This window comes from Lissotriton helveticus, chromosome 6 (genome assembly GCF_964261635.1).
Source record: "Lissotriton helveticus chromosome 6, aLisHel1.1, whole genome shotgun sequence".
Taxonomy (NCBI): Eukaryota; Metazoa; Chordata; class Amphibia; order Caudata; family Salamandridae; genus Lissotriton; species Lissotriton helveticus.
The window spans coordinates 908854780-908882339 of NC_136067.1; the positions used below are offsets into that span (position 1 = coordinate 908854780).

The window sequence follows — 27560 nt, forward strand, 5'->3', positions numbered from 1 at the left end:
GTGTGTCCGGCGTAGTGGGTGGGGGTGTTCACCAGTTGCTTGAGTCCGAGGTTGTCCAGTAGTGTGGTGGTGTTGTTGTCGTTGTTGTTCTCCAGGTGGAAGTTGAGGTCCCCTAGGAGGATGTAGTCAGCGGAGGGGAGGGCATGTGGGCTGATGAAGTCTGCGATGTCTTTGCTGAATTGTGTGCGGGGGCCTGGGGGTCTGTAGATGAGGGTGCCTCTGAGTGTGGTCTTGGGGTCGGTGTGTATCTGGAAGTGGAGATGTTCGGCAGCTGTGAGGGTGTCTTCGGAGTTGGTCGAGATGCGGATGGTGTTCTTGTGGATGATGGCGATGCCTCCTCCAGTCTGGTTGACGCGGTCCCTCCGGGTGATCTTGTATCCGTCCGGGATGGCTATGGCGATGTCGGGTGCTGAGGAGGCGTTCATCCAGGTCTCCGTGAGGAAGGCGACGTCCGGGGATGTGGTGTCGAGCAGGTTCCAAAGTTCCACGGCGTGTCTGTGGACGGAGCGGGTGTCGAGCAGGATGCACTTCAGGTATTTGCGGTGGGCGCTTGGCTTGGCGGGTGCGGGTGGGTTGCAGGTCCGGATGCAGGCGAACTTGCAGGATTGGCAGGTGAAGGGTCCGTGGGTGCGTCCTAGGGAGGCTTGGTGGCAGCCGGGGAGGCGTCCGGTGTTGAGTCCTCTCAGGTTGGCGGCGTCGTATGTCCGACGGGTGGGGTGGCATCTGCGGGGACGGGCGCAGACGGGCTTGCCTTTGGCGCGCCTTCGGCGCACAATCGGCGCGCCCGCAGCGCGTGAACGCTGCGCGTACACGTGGACTCTGCCATAAATGGAGAGTGGAGGGGGCAGAGCGAGGGAGGAGCAGCTGGGAGGCGGGAGCGGGGTGGCGAGTGGGGAGGGGAGCGATGCGAGGTGAGGCTGAAGGAACGGGGGTGGGGCCGCGGGGGAGCAGCAGCAGGGAGCAGGGAGCGGGGTGGATCAGCGGGAGGACGGAGAGAACAGAAATACAATCAGGGGCACAGCAGTGAAAAAACAGGGTGCAGGCAAACAGTCAGGGGCACAACAGCGGGAGAAAAACAGCGATGGAGCGGACAAACCAGTCAGGGGCACAACAGTGACAATCAGGGCACAACAGGGGGAGAAACAGAGTACTGGCACAATACAATAACAATCCAACAAAAACAAAAACAGTTACTGGCAGTGGCGGCAGTGGCGGCGGCAAGCGGGTACTGGGCACACGCAGGTGGGCCACGCGGCGGGTGGAGCGACCGGCACTGACCAGGTCAGGGCAGGTCACAGCCCCCCGCCTCGCGTACCCCACCTTAAGTACTCAGTGGGAGGGAGGAGCAGCTGGGAGGCGGGAGCGGGGTGGCGAGTGGGGAGGGGAGCGATGCGAGGCGAGGCTGAAGGAACGGGGGTGGGGCCGCGGGGGAGCAGCGGCGGGGAGCGGGGTGGATCAGTGGGAGGACGGAGAGAACAGAAATACAATCAGGGGCACAGCAGTGACAAAACAGGGCACAGGCAAACAGTCAGGGGCACAACAGCGGGAGAAAAACGGCGATGGAGCGGACAAACCAGTCAGGGGCACAACAGTGACAATCAGGGCACAACAGGGCACAACAGCGGGAGAAACAGAGTACTGGCACAATACAATAACAATCCAACAAAAACAGTTACTGCCAGTGGCGGCAGTGGCGGCGGCAAACGGGGACTGGGCACACGCAGGTGGGCCACGCGGCGGGTGGAGCAACCGGCACTGACCAGGTCAGGTCAGGTCAGATTTTGGCACATTCCCAGATTTAACATTACGGGTAGACCTGGGAATGCATCAAAATGATATGCCTCCCCAGGTGAGGCGTAAAGAGGAGTATCTGTATTTCAAATTTTTTACTCTTTCAATGTGTGCTGTATTCTGCAGCAGACATAAAAAAAGGAAAATGCCTCAGAGGATTGTTTTTGTGCACTAGGGTGCAAGGGCGCCTGCGTTGGTGCTATTCAGCCAAGAGTGCGCCATCGCAGGGAAATGACAGAAATGCGCTGTATAATGTTAAATGTGGCACATTCCTGCTCTTTCATGCCCCGCAGCAAAATAGCTTGCTGTGCTGCGAGAAATAATGATAAATATGCCCCAAAACTTTGAACAGATATGAGCTCTAATTTGCTAAAATTAGGTGTGGGAGCTGGTGTGATGCAATGCAAAGCACAGCCTTAGGGCCTTATTTACGAGAAGAGTTGCATAGCTGCGACAAAGCAGCGATACAACACTTCTCAGTGTGCCCTCCTTGTGACACCATTGATGAATCATAATTACTATGTTACGCATCAGGGCGCGAGGGATGACAGATACGTCAGTATTACTGACGTATCTGTCTGTGCGAAACTGATGCATTGCGCCATATTTACTATACTATGCATCAGGGCGCAAGGGATAACAGATACGTCAGTATTACTGAGGTATCTGTCGGCACGCAACTGATGGATTGCTGGAGTTGTGCCAGAAGCGTGACGCAACTCCAGCATTGTTCCTTTCACATGGGGCAGGCAGCATGTGACAGGGCCTGAGTCAGTCTTACGCCTGCCTTGAGGTAGGCATGAAATATTGATGCAGTAGCGTCATAGAAGTGTCACACTGAAATCTTATGGATTTTATTGTGCCACTTCTACAAGGCTTTTTGCCGGGTAATGCCCACCCTGCTTACATTATACCTGGCGCAGGTATAATATGGCGCAGGGGTTTACAAAGTGGCACTTCTGTCTAGATGCATCACTTTGTAAATAGGGCGCAACATGGTACTTTTTACGCAGCCGGTGCGTCACAAAAGTGTCGCAAGGGCTCATAAATAAGCCCCTTAATGTATTAACCATTTTTAAGGTGCATGGGTGTGGCGCTAAATTGGTTTGCGCTGTGTGAACAGACACAACCTTTAGTAAATGAGGGCCAGAGTAAGTAGCTGTTTTAAAAATAGGGCTATGTTCTCCAACATTTTAACTGTCCACATTGTTTTTGATTGATAGGCAGGAAGCCTTCACTCTCAGGTTCCGAGGACACTCCGCTTGTTCATTTCCAAAAGGTAGACAGCAATGACGAACACCAGGTACGAAATGTGACTCTGATCATAATAAACATGGGAGGTCTTCCTACCTTGCACTGAAACCTAATATCTCCGTTTTACTCCATTATTCTTAATTGTACCCATGCTGGCTCAGGAAAAAGAGAATTTTGGTGTAAGGAGACTTCAAGGACCGATGAAAGCTTTGGAAAGAGTGGACGGCCCCGGAGAAAACATCAGAAATCGTAGTGTGACGCCAAGTGGAAGGAGAACCCCAGCAGAGACAGCACATGGCCCACCAGGAGCCGAAGCGAAGGTCTGTAATGTACATTTGATAGCCATCCTGTATTTATCATGACAGACGCAGCCCACTTAATGCCAGGCTGGCAATTGGAAAGATCATGACTCAATCAGGATTGCTAGTGTATTGACATGCTTGATTTTGTGTAAATGCAAAGGCAACCCCCCCCCTGTAACTCAGAACTAAGGCTTCTGGCATACACTCACTAGAATTATCAATGAAACCCCCTAAGTTAATAAATAAATCTCAAATATAAGTAAAAATCAAACAGCCAAACATGAATGATAGATAGGTAGTATAGAGAAGAGGTACAGAAAGTCAGTTCGAAAGCTGTGCATCCACCCTCCCCAAGGGGACCTGTCCCCTGGGGCCAAATTCCTTAAATAAAACCCTTTTAAAAGGGAAGAGGTGCCACTACCCAAGCCTTAATAGGACTGGGGACCCCAATCCCAGGTTCGCAATTAACTTAAAGAGGAGGGACACACCGACCTCTTTCCCAAACTTATTGTCCCTATTATAGCCCAGGGGATCCCATCTTCCTATGTTTCTTTTATGTGGGTGCCCATGCGGGACACCAACCAAACCACAAGTTGGGGACATGGGGGAGGAGGGAGACAGCCGGCTCCCCATGTGCTGCGGGAGCCAGAATTGCTCCCGCCCAGCAGTAGCAGCTGTTTTTTTCTTGCTCCCACCAGGCAGGAGCACTATGGGGCCCATTAGCATGGCGGGCGGCTCGCCACCGCCCAACCGGCTGTGGCGATCCGCCCGCCAAAACACCCCAGCCAACGGCCTTTTACCCCCGCCACATAGCATGGCGGGGAGGACCGCGGCGGAAGGGAAGACTGTCTGCTGCTTTTCCACCAGTAGGCAATTGTCACGATTGCCTACCGGGCGGTAAAGGCCCATAATATGGTGGCCATCCATATTAGTATGTGGCATTTTCAATGCCTTTCCATGGTGGAGACTCCCCAAGGGGGTCGGGGGTGGGGGGGCTGCACCTGGGGGGTACCTATGGTACCTCCAACATTGGCATCCACAAGGTGGCAGGCACAGCGCAGTGCCTGTCACGTTGTGCATGCCAATGCACAACATGCCTTTTCAACATTGTAGCGGGTGCTGCTGACAGCACCGCCCGCAACAATATTGAATATGCAGGATGTGACTGCCGGAGTGGCGGTCACTTCCTAATTGGCAGTGCAGGACCGCCGCACCACTGGCAGCCAGTCTCAGCACCGCTAGGGTGGCGGCATCCTAATGGACCCCTACGTGTTTCTGCTGGGAGCAGACATGACTTTCCTGTCCATACTCCTGCAGGCAGGGAAGGCATGTTTGCTCTCACCAGGTGGGAGAATAAAAATGCACCTGTCAGGCAGGAGCAAACATATGCTTCCCTGACTGCACTCTTGCAGGTATGGAAACTACTGTTTCCTGCTCCCAGGGGATCCCTGGGACACGGTAATTGAGCTGGCCTCAGGGGCTAGGCAAAAAATATAGATAGATAAATTTCATAAAAGACATTGAAAGTCAGAACGTTGTTTGTGAGTATATCAGTTGTGGGAATCAATAAACTAAAACTGTTTATTTTAAACAGTGACACAGCCCAACCCATGTGATGAAACTACAGTGTCTGAAGCCCCTTCACCCTGTATAGAAGACTGATGGAATTAAATGATACATACATCCCTTCTCTGGGTATTGGATTATTGCACCTACCATGGGTGGGTTGCCCCTCAGACAGGAAACAGGCCTCACCAAAGTGACCAACTCCCAAATTGGGGTGAAAGCAAGCTGTGAAAAGCCATGCAGGGTGGCTTTAAGTTGATTCGTAGATATGGCTCTGCGATGAGTGACAACGAGTATCATTAAAAGTGATGTTTTCGCAGTGCACGAGGCTTGTAATTAACAAGTGGCTCTCTCACACCTAATAATAATAAACAAAAAACATCAAACAAGGGATAAACAGATACTCTGGTCAACCCACAGGTTGATTCACTTGGAGCGTCGTTATTCACTTGAGGCTCTCAGGGGACAGGAATGGCCTCACTAACCTGCATCCAATCTATTCTCTCCTCAGTCACAACCTGCGATAACCTCGCACACCTAACTCATCCCCACATAGATCAGACAGACACACAGTCTGCACAGGCACACTGCAGTGCTTGTGTGCCTCCCAACCTGCCCATATATATCACTGACATGTGCATTTGCCATTCATAACAAACCTTCGCCAATGGGGGAAAGGTAAGAGGCACCAATCAAACAAGCAAGGCCCCATAAGAGAAAAAAAGAGAAAAAATACATCTCTTCTCAAAACGTCAAAAATGTTTTTAGTCTAACTAACCTTATCCTTCTGGATGAATGTCTGTAAACACCTTCAGGTGACGTAATATGTGCCTCCTCAGTTATGTGCAACAAATTACACTCCTTCTATCCCGGAAGTTGCCCTTTAGATTGCTTTTGGTAAAAAGACAATTCATTAGAGGTTAGATTATAAGACCACACGGAGGTATATGTATGATTTAATCTTCTCCAGTTGCCTCTTTTTCACGCCATGTAACTAGGCGTGTCATACTTGAAGAGACTTGTGTGCTCACAAAGGTGTTTGGATGAGTGATGTGAAGGGTCATTTAGGGTAAAGGTGACTGCTCTTGGATGTAGCAGGAGCCGACGATAATGCTTTACCAGCACGTTGGAAGCTTTCTGACTGTTGCTACGAACCTACAGCAAAGCTTTCCATGACCAGTGCATCATTTCTCTGCAGAACTCCCCTCAGAAGTCGATATTATCTAGAAGAGCCTCAGTGTTTGCGGAGAATCGAAGCATTGAAGACCATGTGCATGAAGAAACCCAGTATCCCGATGGCAAGGTGAGGCACTCAAATGGAAATATTTCATGTATACGTAACTGAGTGAGAAACTCTGGGACTCAATTATGATCAATTGACGCAGTGCAGCGCAGCAAGTCACCTAGCTGTGCTGCGTGACAGAAAAAGGGAAGGAATACACTGTATTTAAGTGAGTATGGCACATTCCTGTCCTTTCCCTTGTGCCCATATGGCAGCCTAGCACCAACGCGGGCCCCATTGCACCATGGTGCAAGGTTGCCTGTGTTTCATGCAGGATTGTTTTTGTGCAGGAAGGGGCACCTTCCTGCACAAAAACAATTCTACGAGGCATATTCCTATTTCTATATGTGCTGCAGAATGCACCACACATAGAAAGAGGAAGAAATGAAGAGAATTAGAGATGTTTCTGCTTGTTACGCCTCCCCTGGAAAGGTGTAAGATGTTGGTGCATTCCCAGGTTTACAAGGTCTTGTAAATCTGGGGATGCATCAAAATCCATCTGAGTTGCACGAGAACACCCATGCACCACCCATGGAACGCCGACCCAGGGCAGAGTAACGCAATGCACCAATTTACGCTGCATTGCATTACTCAGATTTTTTAAGCCACTCAAAACCATGCCAAGGGCTTTGCATGGCTTCAAAAATCTTACTTAGAGGTTTGCATGGTGCCAACGTGACTCAACCGTCGCATAAATAAGCACCTCAGTGTTTGTGAAAACTGCATCTCCCCCGGGAACTCTCTTGGAATTAAAAAAATTTACCTATGTATTTGATTAAACCATGACTCCTCACCGCTTTCCAGAAATGGATCCCTTCTCATTTTTTGCATGATGGTGATGATATTGAGAACAGTAGTAACCCGGTCTACTACTGAGAACAACCTTTTATCATGTGTGACACTTGTTATCAGAGTTTTGACACTTTGGGGCCGATTCCGATCTCGGTCGGAAGGGCACTGAATCGTGTTCGGCATTAGCGGATCCGATTCAGAGGCTGAATCTCGTACACAGGTCCGGATGTCGAAGTACGATGCGAACAAGCGTGAAATCGCCGTCTCATTCGTTTCCGGGTCCGAACTGCTCCGTAGGACTCAGTCACAAGCAAACCGTGGCGAGCAATGGAGACGTTTCACGACCGAGCTAGTACGATGCTCGATTCGGAGCCAGATCGAGTCGGAGCAGTTGGACTTGTTGGACTTCGGGGGTCCGTGTAGGACCCCCTATTACCCGCAGCCTTACGACTCAGACACAGGGGGAGACCCATGGGTCTCCCCAACACAGGCATGTACGGTGCGGATGGCACCAATGTGTACCCACGGTAGGGGGCGCACTTGTCCGCAACATACCCATTCAGTCAATGGGAGCCCATGTACACGTCGTACGACCGACTCCTATTGACTTCTATGGGAGTCCAAACCGAACCGAGTCCAACAGCATATGGCCGCATCGTACTCGCTCGGTCGGACTGCAGGTGCTCAGATTGGTCGGAAAACACCTAAGATCTGGCTCGGTCGGAGTGCTTTCCGACCCAAATCGGAATCGGCCCCTAGGTAGTACTTTATGGAGGTTCACTAATAGAATATCAATGTAACAAACATTAATGTTCTAAATATCAAAATAAAAATATCGACTGCTAAAATATATCAACTCCAACACTTTAAAAGGTAAGTGCAAAAAAAAGAATCAAAAATATCGAGGTAAAAAGTATAGATGTCAAAAATATCGATTTAAAAGTATATATAATTGATATATAGCAAATATATTAAATATTAATATTATTATTAACAACTTAAATTACATTTAATATACATTTTAACTAAATATAACAAATAAACTTAATTAGGAAAATATAAACACACAAACATGAAAATGTATACGTATACATATATTTACTTTAAAATAATGTATTAACTATTATCTTGATTCATTTTTAAACTTTAAAATGATATTTAAAAAATACATATATATATATATATATATATCAATAATTTAAAATAAAAAAACACTCTAAAATAAATTAAACATCAAACAATAACAAAAAAAATGAAACATACATTTCCCAATAAATAAGTGCAACAGTAGGGAAACCGTTGGATAGCGGAATAATTACATTTACTTTTCCAACTCCAGTGAGTGCAACAGTAGGGAAAGTGTTGGATAGCAGTGGGGTAAAAATTTACTATTCCCATTCCAGTGATAGCAACATTAGGGAAAGTGTTGGAAAGCGGAGGGGCAAAAATTACTATTCCCACTCCAAAGTGTACAACAGTAGGGAAAGTGGTAGATGGCGGAGGGGTAAAAATTACTATTCCCACTGCAGTGAGTGCAAAAGTAGGGTAAATGTTGGATAGCGGAGGCATTACATTTACTATTTGTTAAATTTACTATTCGAACTCCAATGAGTGCAACAGTAGGGAAAATGTTGGATAGCGGAGGGGTAAAAATTACTAATCCCACTCCAGTGAGTGCAACAGTAGGGAAAGTCTTGGATAGCGGAGGGGCGAAAATTACTATTCCCACTCCAGTGAGTGCAACAGTAGGGAAAGTGTTGGATAGCGGAGAGGTAAAAATTACTATTTCCACTCCGCTGAATGCAACAGTAGGGAAAGTGCTGAATAGCAGAGCGGTAAAAATTACTATTCCCACTCTAGTGATTACCACATTAGGGAAAGTCTTGGATAGCAGACAATTTGTTTTTACTAATAACACTTACACAATTAAAAAAAATAAACAATTTCCAACATTTTTCAAATCATAAAAATAAATAAACAACATTTAAAAAATATAATATTAAATATATTAAACATATAAAAAGAACACATATTATAATATTATTTACATATAACAATAACCTAGAAATAATATATACAATAAATTGATAAATACACTTATAAAAAATTATTATTTAATAGTAGCAAATATAACAAACAAACAAATAATTAAAATATAAATGTATTTATGTTCGTTCCCTCGCTATACCAACACACAAATAACAAAACACTTAAACATTTTCAACTACATTTATTTCCATAATTAACATAATTAATAATCAATTAAAAGAAATATTTTTAATTAAAAAAAGCTTAAATTGAGTACACATCCTTTAACACTATAATATCCACAACACACACCTAAATTAAACTATAAAATAATAAAACACAATTAGATATTCTTTTTTTTTTAAACTATTACTATTAACAACTAATATTTAAATATTTAAAAATGTATTTAATACCCACCTTTTACCCCTTTAAAAGTAAAAACAACACACACATAAAAAACAATTTCACAAAATAAATATCAAATAATTAACATTAATTAACATTATATAATAATTCATTAAACACAAAATACTCACCGCCCTTTACTCCTATAAACACCACAACACACACCTAAAATGTATTACACAAGTACCATAATTAATTACTAATTATTTAATTAAAATTAATGAATAACTAATTATTAATTCATTAATTAAAAACAAATTACTTCCCACCCTTCCCACTCTTTACACCTATAAACACTACAACACACACCTAAAATAAATTACACAATTACCATAATTACCAATTAACTAATTAACACCCAATTATTAATTAATTAATATTAAATTACTTTACCCATATAACCCTATACCATCTCAATTAAACAAATCATAATAAATAGAAAATATTCAATACATTTAATAAAATTATATTACTTCCTATCCTTTTCCCCTATGAACCCACAACCCGCTACGGAAGTAACAATGCAAAATTCTAATTAAAAAAATGGTAATAACTACTAAAAATAATCAATACATTTAATATAATTAAATTACTTCCCACCCTTTTCCCCATGAACCCACAAATCAAATAAAAAATAATTCATAACTACTAAAAATATAACACATATATTAAAAATACAAACAAATCTTATGCAAAACACATACATATAAAATATATACTAAAATACATAACATTAATAAAAAAATCGATATTTTTACCAACTATATTTTTGCAAACAATATTTTACACTTCAATATTTTTAACATCGATATTACCTCAATTCCATATTCTTGACCACAAGACTTTGCCTGTCGATATTTCTGACCCACAATATTTTTAACTCGATATTTGTGTAAATCAATATTTTTGATTCAATATTCTGTCTCTGCACCCTTTATGGAAAGGTGTTACTATTATCTTTTCTATTGGCAGCAACAACATACCTCCCTGGTCTCCCTTAGTGGCTAGTTGAGTCCAGGGAAGATCGGTGACATGGAAGCTGAGGTGACAGCAGCTCTGTTTTATGGGCTTGCTTTAATATCTTCAGCTCTATGTCGCAGACAGAGTTGTAATCAATACTTTAGAATATATTTCAAGTGAGCTTTTGGTCTGCTTGTTGCACATGATTTAATGGCCTTCTTGTCCATTTAATTTGCCTTCCCCTGATTCAATAGCTTTTCTCCCTATACTTGTATTTGTTCCACCCATGCAGCATTTAGGTTTCACCTTGATTGTTTATGGTTCAGTGTGTACATTTACTTCTGACATCTTTGTACTACGTTTTCTTTCTAGCATGTGATATCTAGCACACTATGCAAGCACAGGTCCTTCTCCCTTCCATCTCTCGTGTTCTTGACATGCTTGTCTATCTCTACCCACCCCTAGTCATCCTCTGTTCTCTCACCCACCAAACCCCTCCCCACTGTCTCCGTATTCCACCACTCTCATCCCTCCCTTAAACATAGTGCTCTGCTATAGCTCTATGTGACTCTTTCTCTTTCCCCAGCTTCTCTAAGAGTGCCTCTTTCCTGCTGCCCAACACTAATTCCAAAAACTTCTAAAGACTTTGAGCCGGAATTAGCCTTTGACAGACACTGTAGTGTTCAAATGGATGGTGGGGTACTTTACCTCCGCCATCCTGACAGTACTTTGTCAAATTTAGACATGGCTTCTGGCCATTGTTCATCTCTATATCTTGAAAGGCATTGAAGTCATAGAGGTTCCCATAAGGTTACAAAATGTTTGCTGGAAAGTTGCTGTTGTTTTTTTCACCACTGTTTGCCAAACTTTTGAAGTTATTTGTTTTTCAGAGACAAATTCCCAAAGCAGGAGTTTGTATCTGAAAATCATTAAAGTGAATGACCCCCACACCCTGTCAGTTTTCCCTCAAAGTCAGGTTTTACCTGACGTTGATGGGCAGAGCAAAAGAACACTACACCGTCCACTCTCAAATAGCACGAGTGGTGTATTGCTCTTTCTTTGATGGCTCCTACTAGTCCATGGAGAAAATGGGGGATCCATCAGCAGAAAGCTTATGGCCCTCCAGACTTTAAATGAGGCAAGCAGACTGAGAGTTTGTCAGACAGGGTACTCTGTTGCGTTTGCAACAAATGTACTCTGTATGCCAAACTGTAAATCAGGCCCTTTGTTTAAAACTGTGCAACTTGACAATCGTCATAGAAGAAAGTAATTATGTTTTATAGAGCAATAACTACTTAACTCTACTTTGAAAAACAGTCCAAGAGAATTAGGTTTTGTTTCATCAAGAGCATCTTTAATATTACATGTTAACGTGTTTTTAGCCACACAAGACTATGTGCCTATTTAGGGGCCCATTAGGATGTCGTTGGAATCGCAACCGTCATGCGGGCGGTGGCGATCCACACCGACATCCTTGTCCGCCCGCCACCCTTCCCCCCCGTCATATTACTATGGCGGACGGGACCGCGGCGGACGGAAACACCATCCTCCGCTTTTACGCCCCGGTCGCCTTGCGGCCGGACCTAAAAGGGTTTATATGGTGGCGGTGTCTATCAGACACCGCCGGCCATATTAGAATGGGCTTTGGGAGATGCAGGCAGGCGGTCCTTACTTTGAGGGCCCCCTGCGGGCCCCCATGGTGAAGGCGAGGTGGGGGGTGCACATGGGGGGTACCCCCCTGCATTTGCATACACTGCGGCAGGAACCGCGCAGTGCCTGCCGCTTTGTGTATGGAAATGCATACCATGCATTCATAACATTGCGGTGGGTGCCGGTGTGAACACCGCCCGCCGCAATGTTAGGAATCCATGATGCGCCCCCCAGTGTGGCGGGCACATCATAATGGCCATGGCAGGACTGCCGCTCAGATCGCGGGCGGTCCCGTTTTGCACAAGGATGGCGGGCGGGCAAAGTCCGCCCACCATCCTAATGGAGCCCTAGTATTTGGAGGGCTGCTTGCCAATTGGTGGAGGTGGAAGAGGGGCCACCACCACTTGCCCATTTACAGCCAAGTAGCAGAATTTAAAATTTTCTGCTGAATTGGTGTTTTGACTCCGACTTCCATGAGGAAATGTGCTTTAGTGAAACAAAACATTACCAGCATGTCCAGTATTCATTTCCGAAAAGAAACTCCTAGAAGAAGGATTTCTTCATCACTACTATAAGATCTATCCAGATCATGTTGTTTTAAAGTAAATAGAAAAGTGAACAAAACTTCCAGAGCACATGCAACATTGTCCGCCTGACACCGCAGGGTACAATAATCACAGCAATATAGCGCTGTGCCTTACATTTAAATATTACTAATACTTTTATCTCAAAAAATAAGCCACTGGAAACAAAGCACTCACCAAAATGACACAATTTAGAGCAAGTCACCCAAAAGAAAAATTTGCAATGAGGGACAAAACCATAGCCTTGACTCTTAGGATAGAATGCAATTTCCTTTTACACTGTCTTCATTTGCTTCTAGGTCGAGCAGATTTTTAGCGATGGACGAAGGCTCATCACCTTCCGTAATGGAACTAGAAAGGAGATCAGTGCGGATGGGAAATCGATCATGGTGACCTTTTTTAATGGAGACATGAAAAAGATCTTACCCGATCAGAGAGTGGTACGTGAATACTTATAATTTGACATGCATGATATTAGTCACTCCTGTTCTATAAGAAAGAATTTTTTTATTGTTTTTCATACCATAAGAAATAACAATGTAATTCAGAAAGATACAGTTTTGGAAGATACTGTTTCCCAATCAAGCAGACTCAGTCTATGGTCCCTCCCTTGTCCTTCCCACTCCCGACAAGAATGTTCCACCCTCAGTCACTCCAAGTATGTTAACCAGTTTGATGCTTACTGATTCTCCTTCCTACAGGAGTTAATCATGGACATAAAAGTAGATGGTCCGAATATTGTTATAGACAGTCTATACCGATGGGTTGGTCAAATCTCCCACAGACAGTGTGTTGTCATGCTCTCTGAGCGTTAACAGGTTTATGGAACTCAGTCATGGTGGAAAGAAAAGAGTCAGAAGGCCTTCTTTTAGGCATTTTAAAACCACCCCATGTTATCTAAAATCCTTTGATGATCAGACCCCTAGATATTTGAGAAAGTGAGTGACCCAGCAGAAGGGAGTTTGAGATTTCAACATGATCATTGGTCTCTACAGGCAATGTTAAGTACAAAATATTCAGCTTTGTCAGATTTATCTTGAAATCCACCATTATTTCAGAGTCAGCTAGTTGTGATCGTAGATGATATATGGACGAGTCTGGAACCATTAGGTTCAATACTACTTCATCTGCAAACAAGGATATTTTGTGTGTGTCCGAAAAAACTGCATTACCTTGTGTCCATACAAAGGGCTTTATGCAAAAGGCAAAGAGGAGTGAAGAGAGAAGGCAGTCCTAATGCGTGCCTGTTCACAATGCAAAGGGCCATGATAGTTTGCTAATAAAGAGAGACCCTCGAGGTGGGTGACCTCTACCCTGCCATGACAATAAATGTGAGTCCAACCCCAACTGAGTGCAGTGTATTGGCAAGAAGCTGTCGGTCCACTTGACCACATGCCTTTTATACATCTAGAAAAATCAGTACTGGTAGTATTGTTCCTTTTTCGACCGGATGGACTGTGCGGCAGATGTTATCATGTATCTGCCATCCTTTAATGAATCCCTGTTGGTTGGAGTGTATTACATCAGGAAAGAGGAACTCTAATCTGTTTACAAGTACATTAGTAGATCATTTGACATCAGAATTTAAGAGTGCTAAAGGCCTGTATGATGCATAAAGGTTGGGGTCCTTACTAGATTTTGGGATTCAGGAGATATTGGCTTTGCATATTGCAGAGCTCACCAAGCCATCCTTGGCGAATGAATTAAAGAGAGTGGGTAAGCCTGAGGCTGTGTGTTTACAAAGGGTGCTGGTGATTCCATCTGGGCCTGGCACTAATGTAATTTAATGGAATTAAAACTTTAGTAGTGTCTTGTTGCTTTGGTGACAGCAGTGCAAGTGACAACGATGATAAAAAAATGGTTTGGTTTCCATTGGAGAGTGGGTAGGGAATATATATTATTGTGTGAAAATCTCGGAAAGCTTCTAGCAATCCTCCATCTGTGTGATGGCCTGCCCATTGGGAAGTTGTGTGTCTTGAATACAACTCTTCTGTAGTTTCTATCTCAGTTGCTTTTAAGTTCCCACCTTATTGTCCTGGTTATATGAGATCTTTTTCAGGCAGGGCACTGCCAGTTCCACTCTGTTCATAGCTATAGCGTTATGTTTGCCTCTCAGAGATGTGATGCATATGAGGGAGAGAAACCTTTTGTTCTCTCTCAGCTACCAGGTTTTCACCTTCTAACAGGCCTTTCTCTTTGCACCGTAGGTTTTTGAACTCCAGTGCATTTGCCCTGTAGAACTGCGTCATATGCATCCCAGTGTCATAGAGACCTAGGGCCTCATTTATGAGGCTGGGCGTCACTTTTACGCCGCCGGTGCGTCACTTTTTGTGATGCACCAGTGGCGTAAAAAATGCGCCTTGTTGCGCCATATTTACAAAGTGACGCATCTAGGTAGATGCGTCACTTTGTAAACCCCTGCGCCACGTTATACCTGCGCCAGGTATAATGTATGCAAGGGGGGGCGTATTGACGCAAGAAAGGGTCATGGAAGTGACGCAGTGAAATCTATGAGATTTCACTGCGTCACTTCTAGGACTCAAATGCGTCAAAATCTTACGCCTGCCTCACAGCAGGCGTAAGACTGATGCAGCCCCTTTCACATGGGGCTTGCCCCATGTGAAAGGACAAATTGCTGGAGTTGCGTCACTTTTGTGACACACTCCCGCAATGCGTCACTTTTGCGCCTACAGATACGTCAGAAATACTGACGTATCTGTAACTCCTTGCGCAATGATGAGTCATACTGTAAATATGACGCATCATTGGTGTCGCAAGGAGAGCGCAATGAAAAGTGACGCATCGCTGTTTTCACGCAGCGATTCGTCACTTTTCATAAATGAGGCCCCTACTTTATTAGCATTCAATCGGAAATACTTCTGTATCTGTGACTAAATGTAATCCCCGATACTGGGTCCTGAAGTGTTGGGTGCAATAGCCACCTTCCGGGCACAGAACATTGAGGGCCAGAGTTTAAGGGGAATTTACCTGAAGCATGGTCTGAGAGCACTATTGAAGTTATTCTAGTGGTATGTACAAGGGGCTTTAGGACATAGTTGACAAGAGCATAATCAGGATTTCTTGTGGGTATGTGAAAATAATTTGAAGTTGCTCTTAACTATGTTATGCCTTCCCCTGAAATAATGCCAGCCCTCTTAATTGGAGAAATGTTTCATCGCCTTAGAGAAAGTTTTTGATATTGATGTGCAGGTGCCAGTTCTATCCTTTATTAAATCCCAGACTAGGTTAAAGTATTATGTCTCAAATCTGTAAACCTTGAAAATTTAACAACAAGTAGGTGATGGACGGAATGCTTGAATTAATCTCAGACACTGGCATTCCCTCGTGCTGCATTCTAGTCCATTGCTTTTCACTCACTATGCCACTCTAGAAAAAAGCCCGATTTATACAGATCAGTTCTGATTCTGCTCCTGAGTGGAGCAGTCAATCTCAAAGTGCCAGACAAGACCCCCTCCAGAAGAAACCACAAGTAACCCCAGACCAGTTTTACCTTACTTGGGGATCGTCAGTGGGGTGTAGCGTGAGTCCTATGGCACAGTGAACACAGGACCTATCTCTGGGAAAAACCAGTTGCAGTGCAGGTCGAATCAGGTGCAACAGCAACAAGGTAATGGATGTAATGCTTAAAATAATCTCAGCCACTGGCAATTGCTTGGGACGCATTCCAGTCTATCAATTTTTGCCTGCAATGCACTGTAGACAAAGTCCCACCTTATGTAAATCAGTACTGATCTTTCTCCTGAGGGATACATCCCATCCCGATCTGCCAGATGAGACTTCCTCCAGATAGGACCACAAGCAACTCTGATCAGTTTCGGCCCCTACTTGGTACTGGTTAGTAGGGTGTAACCTTATTATTATGGCACAGTGAGCAGGAGACCTACATTTGGGCATACCCATTGCACTTAGGGCATCAACTACACCAACAACAATGTGAATTTATCTCACCGACTGGCAGTCCTTTGGGTTGCATTCTAGTCTATCATTTCTTGATCACCATGCCACTCTAGACAAAGGCCACAACGTTACATGTCCGATCAGACTGGTTCCATAGCCACAAACCCCCGCTACTGTTTTTAAATACAAATTTTTGAATAGTTTATCTAAAATTGAAAGCTATACTTTCAAATAATTTCCATTTTACTTTCTGCCACTTTGGTTAGCAAGTGTTATTACAGTAATTCCCGACTATACATCTTTAAGTGGCTTGAAGCAATGACATGCTTGCATCATTTTAGAAATATGATTAATTCTTAACAACTAAAATAATATTCGGCCCTAGTTAAATATATACGTAATGCTAGTTTTAAGGTTAAGTTTTTTCGGTAACATCAGCTAAAAACAGGCAGTAGGCTGGCATGGATTTCCAATTCTGCACAAAATCCTAGGGGATTCATCGTTTACAATGCGGGGATTACATTGCGATGCTATTACATCGCGGCTTTCACAAAGCAAGTCGTTACAATGACTTGCGCTGGATGGCGCTCTAGGACATGGAATAGTATAATTTACTACCCAACACCTTCCCTCCTGTATGTAGACTGGAGTTAGAATAGTAAATTATATTACTCCTAAGTCCAGCCCCTCCAACGCAAGTCGTTGTAACGACTTGCGTTGTAAAAACCACTATGTAATGTACCGCGATGTAAATGTATATGTTGTAACGTCATACATCCAATCCTAGATAGGATATTATTCCTGAATTTGGAGGTGTAGAAGAAACCATAGAAATAACTGCACCAGCAACTTTGTGTTGTGTTTTTCTTCATTTATTTGACATTCATTTAACACCAGTCTTTTCCTGGCAGTAAACTCTGTTACCACTTTTATTAACTAAGTGGCAGATTTACTAATGTTTTGCCTTGTCCTTGCGTGACACAAGTAGTCTTAAGGCAACACAGGTCCTTAACTGGCATTTACTTAGCCACGCAAAGCCACTTTGTGTAGTTTAGTAAATACAAAGTAAGGCAAGGCATCGCATAGAGCTGCCTTTGCATCGCGTAGCCATTACCTAGGTGGAGCATTCCCATGCATCCACCCATGTATTATGACTCAACCCCAGATTTACAATGACTTTTAAACCTGGATTTGTAACAAAATGGTGCACCTACCTGACAGTGGTATAACTAGGAGAAATAGCTTTATTTCTCTTCATTCATTCCTCTTTCTATGTGTGATGCATTCTGCAGCACACCTAGAAAGAGGAATATGCCTCTAAGGATTGTTTTCGTGCAGAAAGGTGTCCCTTCCTGCACAAAGAGAAGCCTGCCAGTAAGGCAGGCACCCTTCCACTTCTGTGCAAGGGTACCTGCATTGGTGCTAGGCAGCACATAGTGCACCAGCTCAAGGAGTGAGCAGAAATGCTCCATATATTTGTAAATATGGAGCATTTCTGCTCTTTTCCTTTCACACAATGCAGCACAGCAACTTTTCTTGCTGCCTCGTGTTGCATGAAAGATTAGTAAATATGCCCCTAAGTATCTTTGATGGTGGTATATGGTATTAGTATTACTAGAGAGCACATATAAGAGCGATATCCACTTGTTAGCTTAACTGGTATACACATAAGAAAGTTGTTGGTTTACCCACATAGGCATGTACAATACATCACATGTGAATGTCTTACAACTAAAACAAAATGTAAAGTCAATGCATATATAGCTATTTGTGATATTTTTCAGAATATTAATTTATTTCCTATCAAAATAAAATATAATTTTAAAATAAAATATAGTACTGAAGTGTGTGTGCCCTTTAAAATGAAATATAGTACTGAAGTGTGTGTTCCCCCCCTATATTGTGTTCACTCATAAGTCCTCACAAGCTGTGGATGCATACCTATCCATTGCACACACAGATAACCTTCATACAATATCTCTCGCGGTTACTTGCCTTGTAATTGCTATACCTCTTCTCCTGTTGTTTACAGAGCTTCCCCTTTGCTGCTTTCCAACCTGTATTACTACACCACTATAAGGCTGTCATTACGACTGGTCCGTTCATTTCTGATTCATGTGCAAACTACTGGGGCATATTTACAATATTTTGGCTTAGGGCAGTGCTGCAAGCCTTCTAGCTACACTGCCCTATGTCAAAAGAAAAGGACAGGAATGTGCTGTATCTACAAAATACATTGCATTCTTGTCCGGCTCACAAACTGCAGCCGAGCACCAGGACAGGCACCCTTGCACCATGGCGCAAGGGTGTTTATGTTGTTGGCATAATTGTTTTTGTGCAGGGAGGTGTCTCTACCTGCACAAAAACAATCAGAGGATGTGTTTTCCTTGTTCTGTGCTGCAGAAAGTTAGTTTTGGCGCTGCCCCAGATTTATGCTGTGTTGTAAATCGGGGGCAGTGTAAAAAACCATGGATGTTGTGTGGGAAAACCCACAGCTACACCGAGGGAATACCAACAGCAACACCGAGCAGAGTAAGGCATTTCCTTACTTCATATTTACAAGACCATGAAAAGCCACGCTCCAGCGGTGTAAAGGTGTGGCAGGGATATTGTAAATATGCCACTACTGTTTGCAAAGAGTTTCAGAATTACAAGTTTTGTGGTAGTTACCCCATACTTTGCAGTTTTCTCCAGGTAAATTACAGCAGGACCAACCTGTCAAATGTTACGGAGGGGAAATGCTCACGAGTACATGCGGATTTTGGTGTGCAAACCACCAAAATGTGCATGTATGCCCCATTTTAAACGACACTCCTTGTAATAGGTGATAATAACCACTTATTTTAAATTCTTCTCCCCGTGGTATCAGATTTTAAAAGGTGCAATATAAATTGTCTTCCAGTTGGGCCACTCCTAATGACAGTCTAAATCTGCGTTAATAAAAGAGACGTGCCATTCTACTGATAGGACCCATTATCGTATAGCTCTAAATGCACAACTTGTGTCTTGTACAACTATTATTTCTTGTCCCCACAGGTCTACTATTATGCAGATGCACAAACAACACATACAACGTATCCAAATGGGCTGGAGGTATTACAGTTCCCCAACAATCAGATTGGTGAGTGATATTAACATACTATTGAAGGAAGCTGGTGAATGTATTCTGGTATAGACTAAGGCCCAGATTTACTAAAATTTTGCACTGGGGTTATGTCACTTATTTGGTCCAGCCCTAACATAAAATACATTTTGGGACTTAGCAAACCTCATCAATCCTGATTTGCGTGTCTTTGCATCAGTCCGGCCTTACATGGGTGATGCATGGATGTTCCAATACATCCAGCCATGCTTTCTGATGCAAATCCTTATTTACAAAGACTTGTAAACATGGGTTTGCCCTAAAATGTTGCACCTACCTCAGGCAGGTGTAACTAGAAGATATATTTTTATTTGCCATCATTATTTCCTCTTTGCATGTGAGCTGCATCCGGTCGCTGCATATGCCCTTAAGGCCTGATTACAAGTGGACCATGTCTGGTGTGAAAATATTTGTGTACAATAAATTCTGACCTTAGGTTTACACACTTGTTCAAGTGCAATAGTTTTTGCCTATCTCTTCTTTTTGGGTAATAGGTTTTGCAATTATTTGTTTTTCAATCTATTTGTTTATGTGGATTTGTGGCTTCTGTTTTTTTCTCCTCCACACCTGTTTTGACTGTCAGTGGGGTCAGAATATAGGAAAGTAGATGTGCTAAGGACAAAGTGATAGACACCCAACCACACCTAATGCAGACGTGATATTTTCAATCCTTTTTGTTAACAGCAGCCTACGGTTTTTGGAATCATACCGTGTTCAAAATTCGAATTCAAGGTGTTGCTTTCGTTTTCACCTTATTTTCTATTTCCCCCACCATGCTACTTATATATGTTATGCCAATAATCAGTTTTTTCCATGATATATTTATATAGCCGAATGCTTTGCTTTTTATTTTCATGATTTCTCCCTGGTAAGTATAATCTCAAGCTGTTCTCTCTGCAATTGGTTTGCGAATTTTTATAGTTCTCCGAGAAGATTCATGTGAATCAAGGCAATTCACTTGTCACATTGGGCACCACACATCTCTCATGGCTCAGAGGCGATGAGAAGATGTCTAAGGGGCGAAAACAAAAACCTTTGTCCCCGGGGGAGAGGTATAGGTTTTGGATCCATACCTACAAGATGCAGCACATTTATGGTATTTCTAAATAAACTCTCAAAGAAATTCTGTTTTGGAGCTCCTATCATTGAATATCACCCATCAGCTCTAGTTGTATAAGGAACACAGGAAAAATATATATTTTAAAATTGTATATGCCTAAATGGATTTATGGTTGGGACAGTCCTCGATTTAAACCTTCTTTCCATCTACAGGGTATTGGGATTTAAACAACATCTAGATGTAAAACCTTCATGTCAGTATGCCATTAGCCCACTCCAATATCACACACTTGTGCGACTTAAACATCAATGGGCAGATTTATTAAAATGCTGCATTGCCCTTGCTTCACACAAGGTAATGCAAGGGCAACGCAATACTACGCAGTGTTCCATGGGTGAAGCGTGGGCGCTGCCACACTTCCACCCATGGATTTAGATGCATTCTCCAATTTACAATGAGTGGTAGGCCTGGGAACGCATCAAAATACTGCTCCTTCCCAGGGGAAGCATAAAATGAGAAATATTATTATTTCTCCTTATTATTAATATTATTATTAGGAAGATTTATAGTGCGCCTGGTTACGCTCCCCAGCGTGTCCCCGCGCTATGGTAAGTGGAGTAGTCAGTCCAAACAGCCATCACAGTCGCTTACCTCCCGTATAAATAAGTCATCAATTTTTTCCTGAAACTGGACTCCGAGAGCTCCAAACGTAGCTCCGCGGGTAGGGTATTCCACTGCTTGGCGGCCAGATATTTAAAGGACCTGCCCCCCATGCGGGCCTTCTTTATTTTTGGAACTTTCAGTAGCCCTGTACGGGAGGAACACAGATTCCGTAAGGGCTCATAGCGAGTGACCAGTTTCCGCAGCGGGGCAGGAGCTATACCTTGCTTTTTCCTCTGAAGAATGCAGCACACATGAAAAGAGGAAAAAGCAACAGAGGATTCTTATTGTTTAGGAAAGTTTTCCTTCCTGCACAAAAACAATCCAGCTTGCAACACAGGCACCCTTGCATCATGAAGCAAGGATCCCTGCATTGGCACTAGGCAGCCGAAAGTGCACCAGTGCAAGGATAGGACAGGAATACGCTGTATAATGTTAAATATGGCATATTCCTGCACTCCCCTTCTACGCAGCACAGCACAGCAAAGTGTCTTGTTGCGTTGTTTTGCATTGTATGAAAAATTGATAACCCCTCCCCTCAATAGAATACTTTCCATTTCACTCATATAGACAGACACACAGGTACAATTAAATCTCCCAAATGTAAATGATCAAATTGCAGTGGAACCCCTGAAACTTTCATTCCATTCACATCCTGCAGAATCAAGAGACTGCTAAAAGGAATTCCATAGAGTGCTGCAAGGAAATGCAGACTGGAATCCATATGTCAGGAGGAAAGTGCAACACCAGAAGACAGTCATGAGCACAGATGAGATCCAGAGCTGCAAAACAAATCTTTGGAACCAGTCCTGCTATTTCTAGGTCCTTCTGGCTTTGAAGCGACACCCCAGGCGGCCTGAAACTCTTCCCACCCCTTCAGCAACTTCAGAGGGAACTCAACACTCGCTGCTTATGTACTCACCTTACCCACAACATTTGTAGGCACTTGCACCCCTTACAGTTCAGAACAACAAGCTCCACTGGCACTCCCTTCTCCCCTGACACGCTTTCCACCCATATTCTCCATGCCTATAGACGATCTCTGAGTCATATCCACTTGTCACTGTATTCCAATGTATACCACATGTATTGCCCCTTTCTGGTACATTGTTCCACTGCTTCTCTAAGCTAGGTCCCCATTTCAAAACCTCCTCAGGTAAAACGTGTCAATGAAATGTTAAAAGCACATTCCACTTTTGAATGAATGTAGTTCTCTCGGCAGTAGGTTTTCAGATAGGCACTGTTATATTGATGTTGATACTGACTGAAGCCACCATTGTAAGGGTAGACTTTCCTACTTGTTTTATTAAGTTGAAACAATATTATGTAGCCTTTGTATTTAGCAATACATAGGTCTATAATCTTTTGGTTGTTATTACGGAAATACAATAGGAATGATTTGATTCGATTTGAGTGCAATGCACTTAATTTAGAAAACCAAACTCAATTGATACTTCTTACTAAGTTATAAAAATCTAGCATCCCAGGCATATGTCATCCTACAATATGGCTGCCTTGTACACATGACCCTTGGCTCTTCTAGTAAAATGGACCCAGCGGGATTTGACAATTTAGGATAGAACCCTTAGAGAAGGCAGATCAAATGAAGACAACAGTGGGGATGTTGCAGCAAGACAGATGTTTATCAGGCACATAGGAGGATCCATAGGGCATCTTATGCAAATACTTTGTCTCACATTGAGAAACCTGAAAGGGTGTTACTCTCTGCTGTCTCACTAAATATCTCTTCATTAAAGTGATCAATTGTGACAGCTGCCAGAGTAGGAAGAGTTGCACTTACAATGGTAACAATAACTTTCTTTACTCTGGAAATGGTACCGTATGAAATCCATAGCTCAGTCAATAGTTCATCATTTCAGTGATCAACTCTATGAGTTTGCCAGGGTGAGAAGAGTCTGACTTAAAATGGTAACCATAACACTCTAGGAATAGTACCTTACGAGTTCCACATCTTTCCATTGATGGAGCAGTCTGCAGCAGAACATCATCCAGAGGCTTCTAATAGGTATACGACAGAGCACTGCAAGTCCTCATAGACTATCTTGTGCCTCTTCAGAGAAGTTATCTGGTTCCTCACTCTCTCGTGTTGTAAATTAAATATACCCCAAATCATAATCTGAAGGAAATGTAAAATTTCTAGCAAACACCCCTTCCTGCCCCAGGGCCGTGCTGCCCTCTCTAACAGAAAGCACATAGAGCAGCCGGCGCCGCGCCGGTAGCCACTCAGTCGGAGTCGCTGTCTGAATGAGTGATTTCTGCTGACAGCAGCTCAGACGTAGCCTCTGCAGGAGACTGAGAAATCCCCTGCCTGTTGTACACTTACTTCGTCATAGTAATAAGTTTCAGTTCTCATTTTACGTCTGCTAGTATTTTCTGTTTCAATGAAGTTCAGCTTTAATATTTTGCTTTGCATCCTTGTGATTGAGAAAAAAAGGGTTGTTGCCAATTTTGGCGTTATCCCTAATTTCTGTTCTCTTTTCCTGGTTTTACAGTTACTAAACATTGGCACTCTATTTAGAAGAACATTTCAGAAATGGTATCTTAAACTGAAAACCTCTGGTATCACCGCGAGAATTTTCCTCTGGTTACATAGTTTAAAAGAGTCTCTTTTTGGTAATTTCAAAAACCTTATGTAGGGTGTGCAACTTATTCCTTATAATGCAGATTTGAAAAAAAATGATTTCTGTGACTAGTCTGTTACTGATATTCTAAACATTTGAGTTTGCAGATCAACAGATGGCAGGACCACAAGATACATTAATTACTGTGCCTGCAAACTCAGATGGGGTTTAAATATATAAGTGAAAGGAATTTTTTTTAAAAGGATAGCTTGGGATTAAAAAGGTGATTTAAAGTCATAGGCGATTTGACAAGTATGTTATGAAAAGCCACAGAACGTTCAGAGAGGATTGCTTTGCCTTGGAGAGTGAAACAAAATAGTATAATTGAGACAACAATATACATGTAAAGTTAAAAGAAGTGAAACGTTGAATCAATACATGTTCTTCCTTTTTAACTTTCGGATAGAAAAAGTGAATTAGTTGCAATTTTGCGTTTAACAGACGTTTTCAGATTTAAGAGGACTGTAAATTAATGTTGACCTGGTTTAAGTAACTTCCGACTTTGTCCGTGTCATGTAACACATGCAAATCCCTGAAAATTGTATTATATATTTAGAAATGAGCTATGACCTCAAAATGCATTTAAATATTTTTCTTACACTAATGTGTGCTGGTACTATGCCTAAAATGTATCCTATTCAATTATAATGGTCCACCAGTGATCGGATTACTTACCCGCCCTGGGTTTTATTAATTTGCACAAGGGTTCCCCTTATCATGTATTCAATATTATAAAATATGCATAGTTGCTCCATTTCCTTTAGTAGTAGTAAGCACTATGTTGTGTCAGCAAAAATCAACCTGTGCAATGTGAACATTAGATTTTTGTTCAACCACAAAGTGGCTCTGAGCTTCAATAAATGATGTGGAGCAAAAAGCAAATTCTAACAGTATGTTATATGTTGCTGAATAACACCTCGAGACAAATTAAGTAATCCACTAGGAGGCCTTTGACATTTTGTATTACAATAAAGCTATATTATAAATATCTGAAGTAACTTTAAGTAACAATTTTCCTTTTTAAAACAAATGATCTTGGTATAATATTTATTGACTCTTAAATCACAGATACATTTTAACTTTATTCACAAATTTGTCAACCATTTTTAGTTTACTTTAGAAATGGGGTTTCTGGTTGACTAGGGTATACACTTAAGTCAGACAGAACCCGCCACTCTAGTAGGAGCACTAAGTTACACACCAAAGATTACCTGTGCTCACCTCCTTGGTAGCTTAGCACAGAGCAGTCAGGCTTATTGCGCAACACACTCCCACCAGCAACACAATCAATACACCACAAAAGAGACTGCACACAGTATTATATACAAATAGACTGTATTGTATATAAAACATAGGCCACAACAATATAAACCACCAATTACTTTGGCAAACAGACAATTCTCACATCTTCACAATAAGTGCGATAAGACACAGACTTATACATTGCAAACATCATTAAAAAACTATACTGTGCATATTATTACGGTCATAACATGGTACTTGTTACCCTAAACCATACACAGTAGAAATCACATAAATGCTGTACATTCTATTCTAGATCTACCTGGGCAAAAATAGCGTTTGTAGTCTTGGTAAATCAGGGCAAAACAATGTAAATTGCACAAGTACTTTGAATTTTATCATAGCATATCAGGATAACCCTTGTCTAGCACAAAAACAAGGTCACAACGACATAAGTCAGTCCCGTATTTCATTAGCTTTGATCCTTTCAAGAGTGAAGGAAATACTGTGCTGGTTAATTCAATTGTGTTCCTTAGGTTTTCCAAATACAGACCTGCACATCCCTCGGGGTCCTCTCTATAGATTTCCCCCGCTAGTGGAAAGCGGTTGTAATGCTCTCACCACCACAAGGACTGATGCCAAGGGGGAATGGGGCACTGACAAAAAAAAAAAAGATAAGAACAGCGAACCTCCTTGCATTGGGGGCTCCCAAAGCGGTATGTCCATGGTTCCTGAAGAGGGAGACTCCGGTCAGCCCCTCTGGATCAAGGCGGACCGCTGCTGTTGGAGAGCCGAGGTTGTGATCTCTGTCCCAAGGCCGCACTCGGGCTCACAGCTCACCTCGCCCTCCAGACAGTGGCTTCAGGGGACCCAACATCCCGAAGCGAAGCTCTGGTTGCTAAGGCGATGCAGCTCGGAGGAGGTAGCCCTTACTGCCTGAGCGTGTCTCAGAGACTGAAACCAACAGGGCAATCATTGGTGCTGCGGGGCCTATGTTAGCAAATGTGGTCCGGCCACAAGTGCCTGCCCATCAGTCCACCTCAGTACACAGGGGGACGGTCGGTGGTACAGAATCTTTTCTTTGGTGCTATGGAGTCAACCCCCTTAAATCAGGAGGTCTGCTTCAGCAAACAGCAACAACACTGGGTATTTATAAAGTGCTCCACATGCGCTTCTTGCGGATGACTGGCGAGACCGGATTTAGAGTCCCACAGCCCATTGTGGGCAGTCACCAGTCCCAGGAGAACAACTGGGGGCACGAGAGCAGAGAATAAGCTGCAGGCCAGCACAGCAGGGTCCTTGTGGCATAGTGGCAGTCCGTCTTGCTGCCCAGCAAGCCACAGGCCAGCTTAACAAGCAAGTCAGTCGAATGGAAGTTCTTCTTGGGAGCATAACATTTCCTTCTGGCAATGTGATATCTGTAGAGACAGCAGCATCTGGTTACAAGTACACTCAGTGTCTAAAAACATGGGGCCATGGTTCCTATATTTATACTGACATTTTTTTTGATCTAGCGGAACTTCAAGAATCTTAGAAGTACACAACACCCCCTTTCAACTCAGCCCTGGCTCCAAACGTACAGTAGTGGGTAAATTAACACTTTTTTGTGAGGACTGGATACAATCTATACAAATGTATGTCCGCCCGCCTCCCTCATTCCCAGCCCAGGAAGTCCATCAGTATGTATGCACAAAGTGTATGCAAAAGAAACAATTGATGGACAATTGATGGACGGAATTCTAGACAATGCAAACATTCACCCCCCAGTCACAAGGAAATTTGTTAAATCCATCATTCTTTTGCTCACCACACGACCCCAGTTTGGACCCAGCCATATGCAAATCAGTCTTGACCCTGTTCCTTGTGGGAACATTCCAGCCCGAACTGCCAAGCCAGGTCCTCCCTGGACCAGAAACAAGCATCCTGGGACCGATTTCTGTTCATCACCCTTCATCAGCCAGGCTAGCTTGAATCCAGTGGTGTAGGGAGCACGGGACCCACGTCTGGGCATACCCTTACAACTTAGGGCGACATATGCAAAAGAAACAATCGATGGCCGGAATGCTAGACAATGCAAACATTCACCTCCAGTCACAAGGATATGGGTTAAATCCATCATTCTTTTGCTCACCACACCACCCCAGTTTGGACCCAGCCATATGAAAATCAGTCTTGACCCTGTTTCTTGTGGGAACAGTCCATCCCGAATTGCCAAGCCAGGTCCGCCCTGGACCGTAAACAAGCATCCTGGGATCGGTTTCTGGGCATCACCCTTCATT

At 43.2% G+C, this 27560-nt stretch overlaps 1 protein-coding gene across 2 annotated transcripts in view; it reads left to right on the top strand.

Moving 5' to 3' along the window:
* The window catches only part of LOC144761595 (uncharacterized), a 489105-nt gene that overhangs the window by 435701 nt on the left and 25844 nt on the right, over nucleotides 1-27560 (top strand). For both annotated transcript variants that reach the window (XM_078646893.1, XM_078646894.1), the window contains exons 15-19: nucleotides 3015-3094; nucleotides 3207-3365; nucleotides 6112-6216; nucleotides 12917-13057; nucleotides 19572-19656. In XM_078646893.1, the coding sequence (XP_078503019.1) occupies nucleotides 3015-3094; nucleotides 3207-3365; nucleotides 6112-6216; nucleotides 12917-13057; nucleotides 19572-19656 (570 nt within the window). The remainder of the gene's footprint in view (nucleotides 1-3014; nucleotides 3095-3206; nucleotides 3366-6111; nucleotides 6217-12916; nucleotides 13058-19571; nucleotides 19657-27560) is intronic.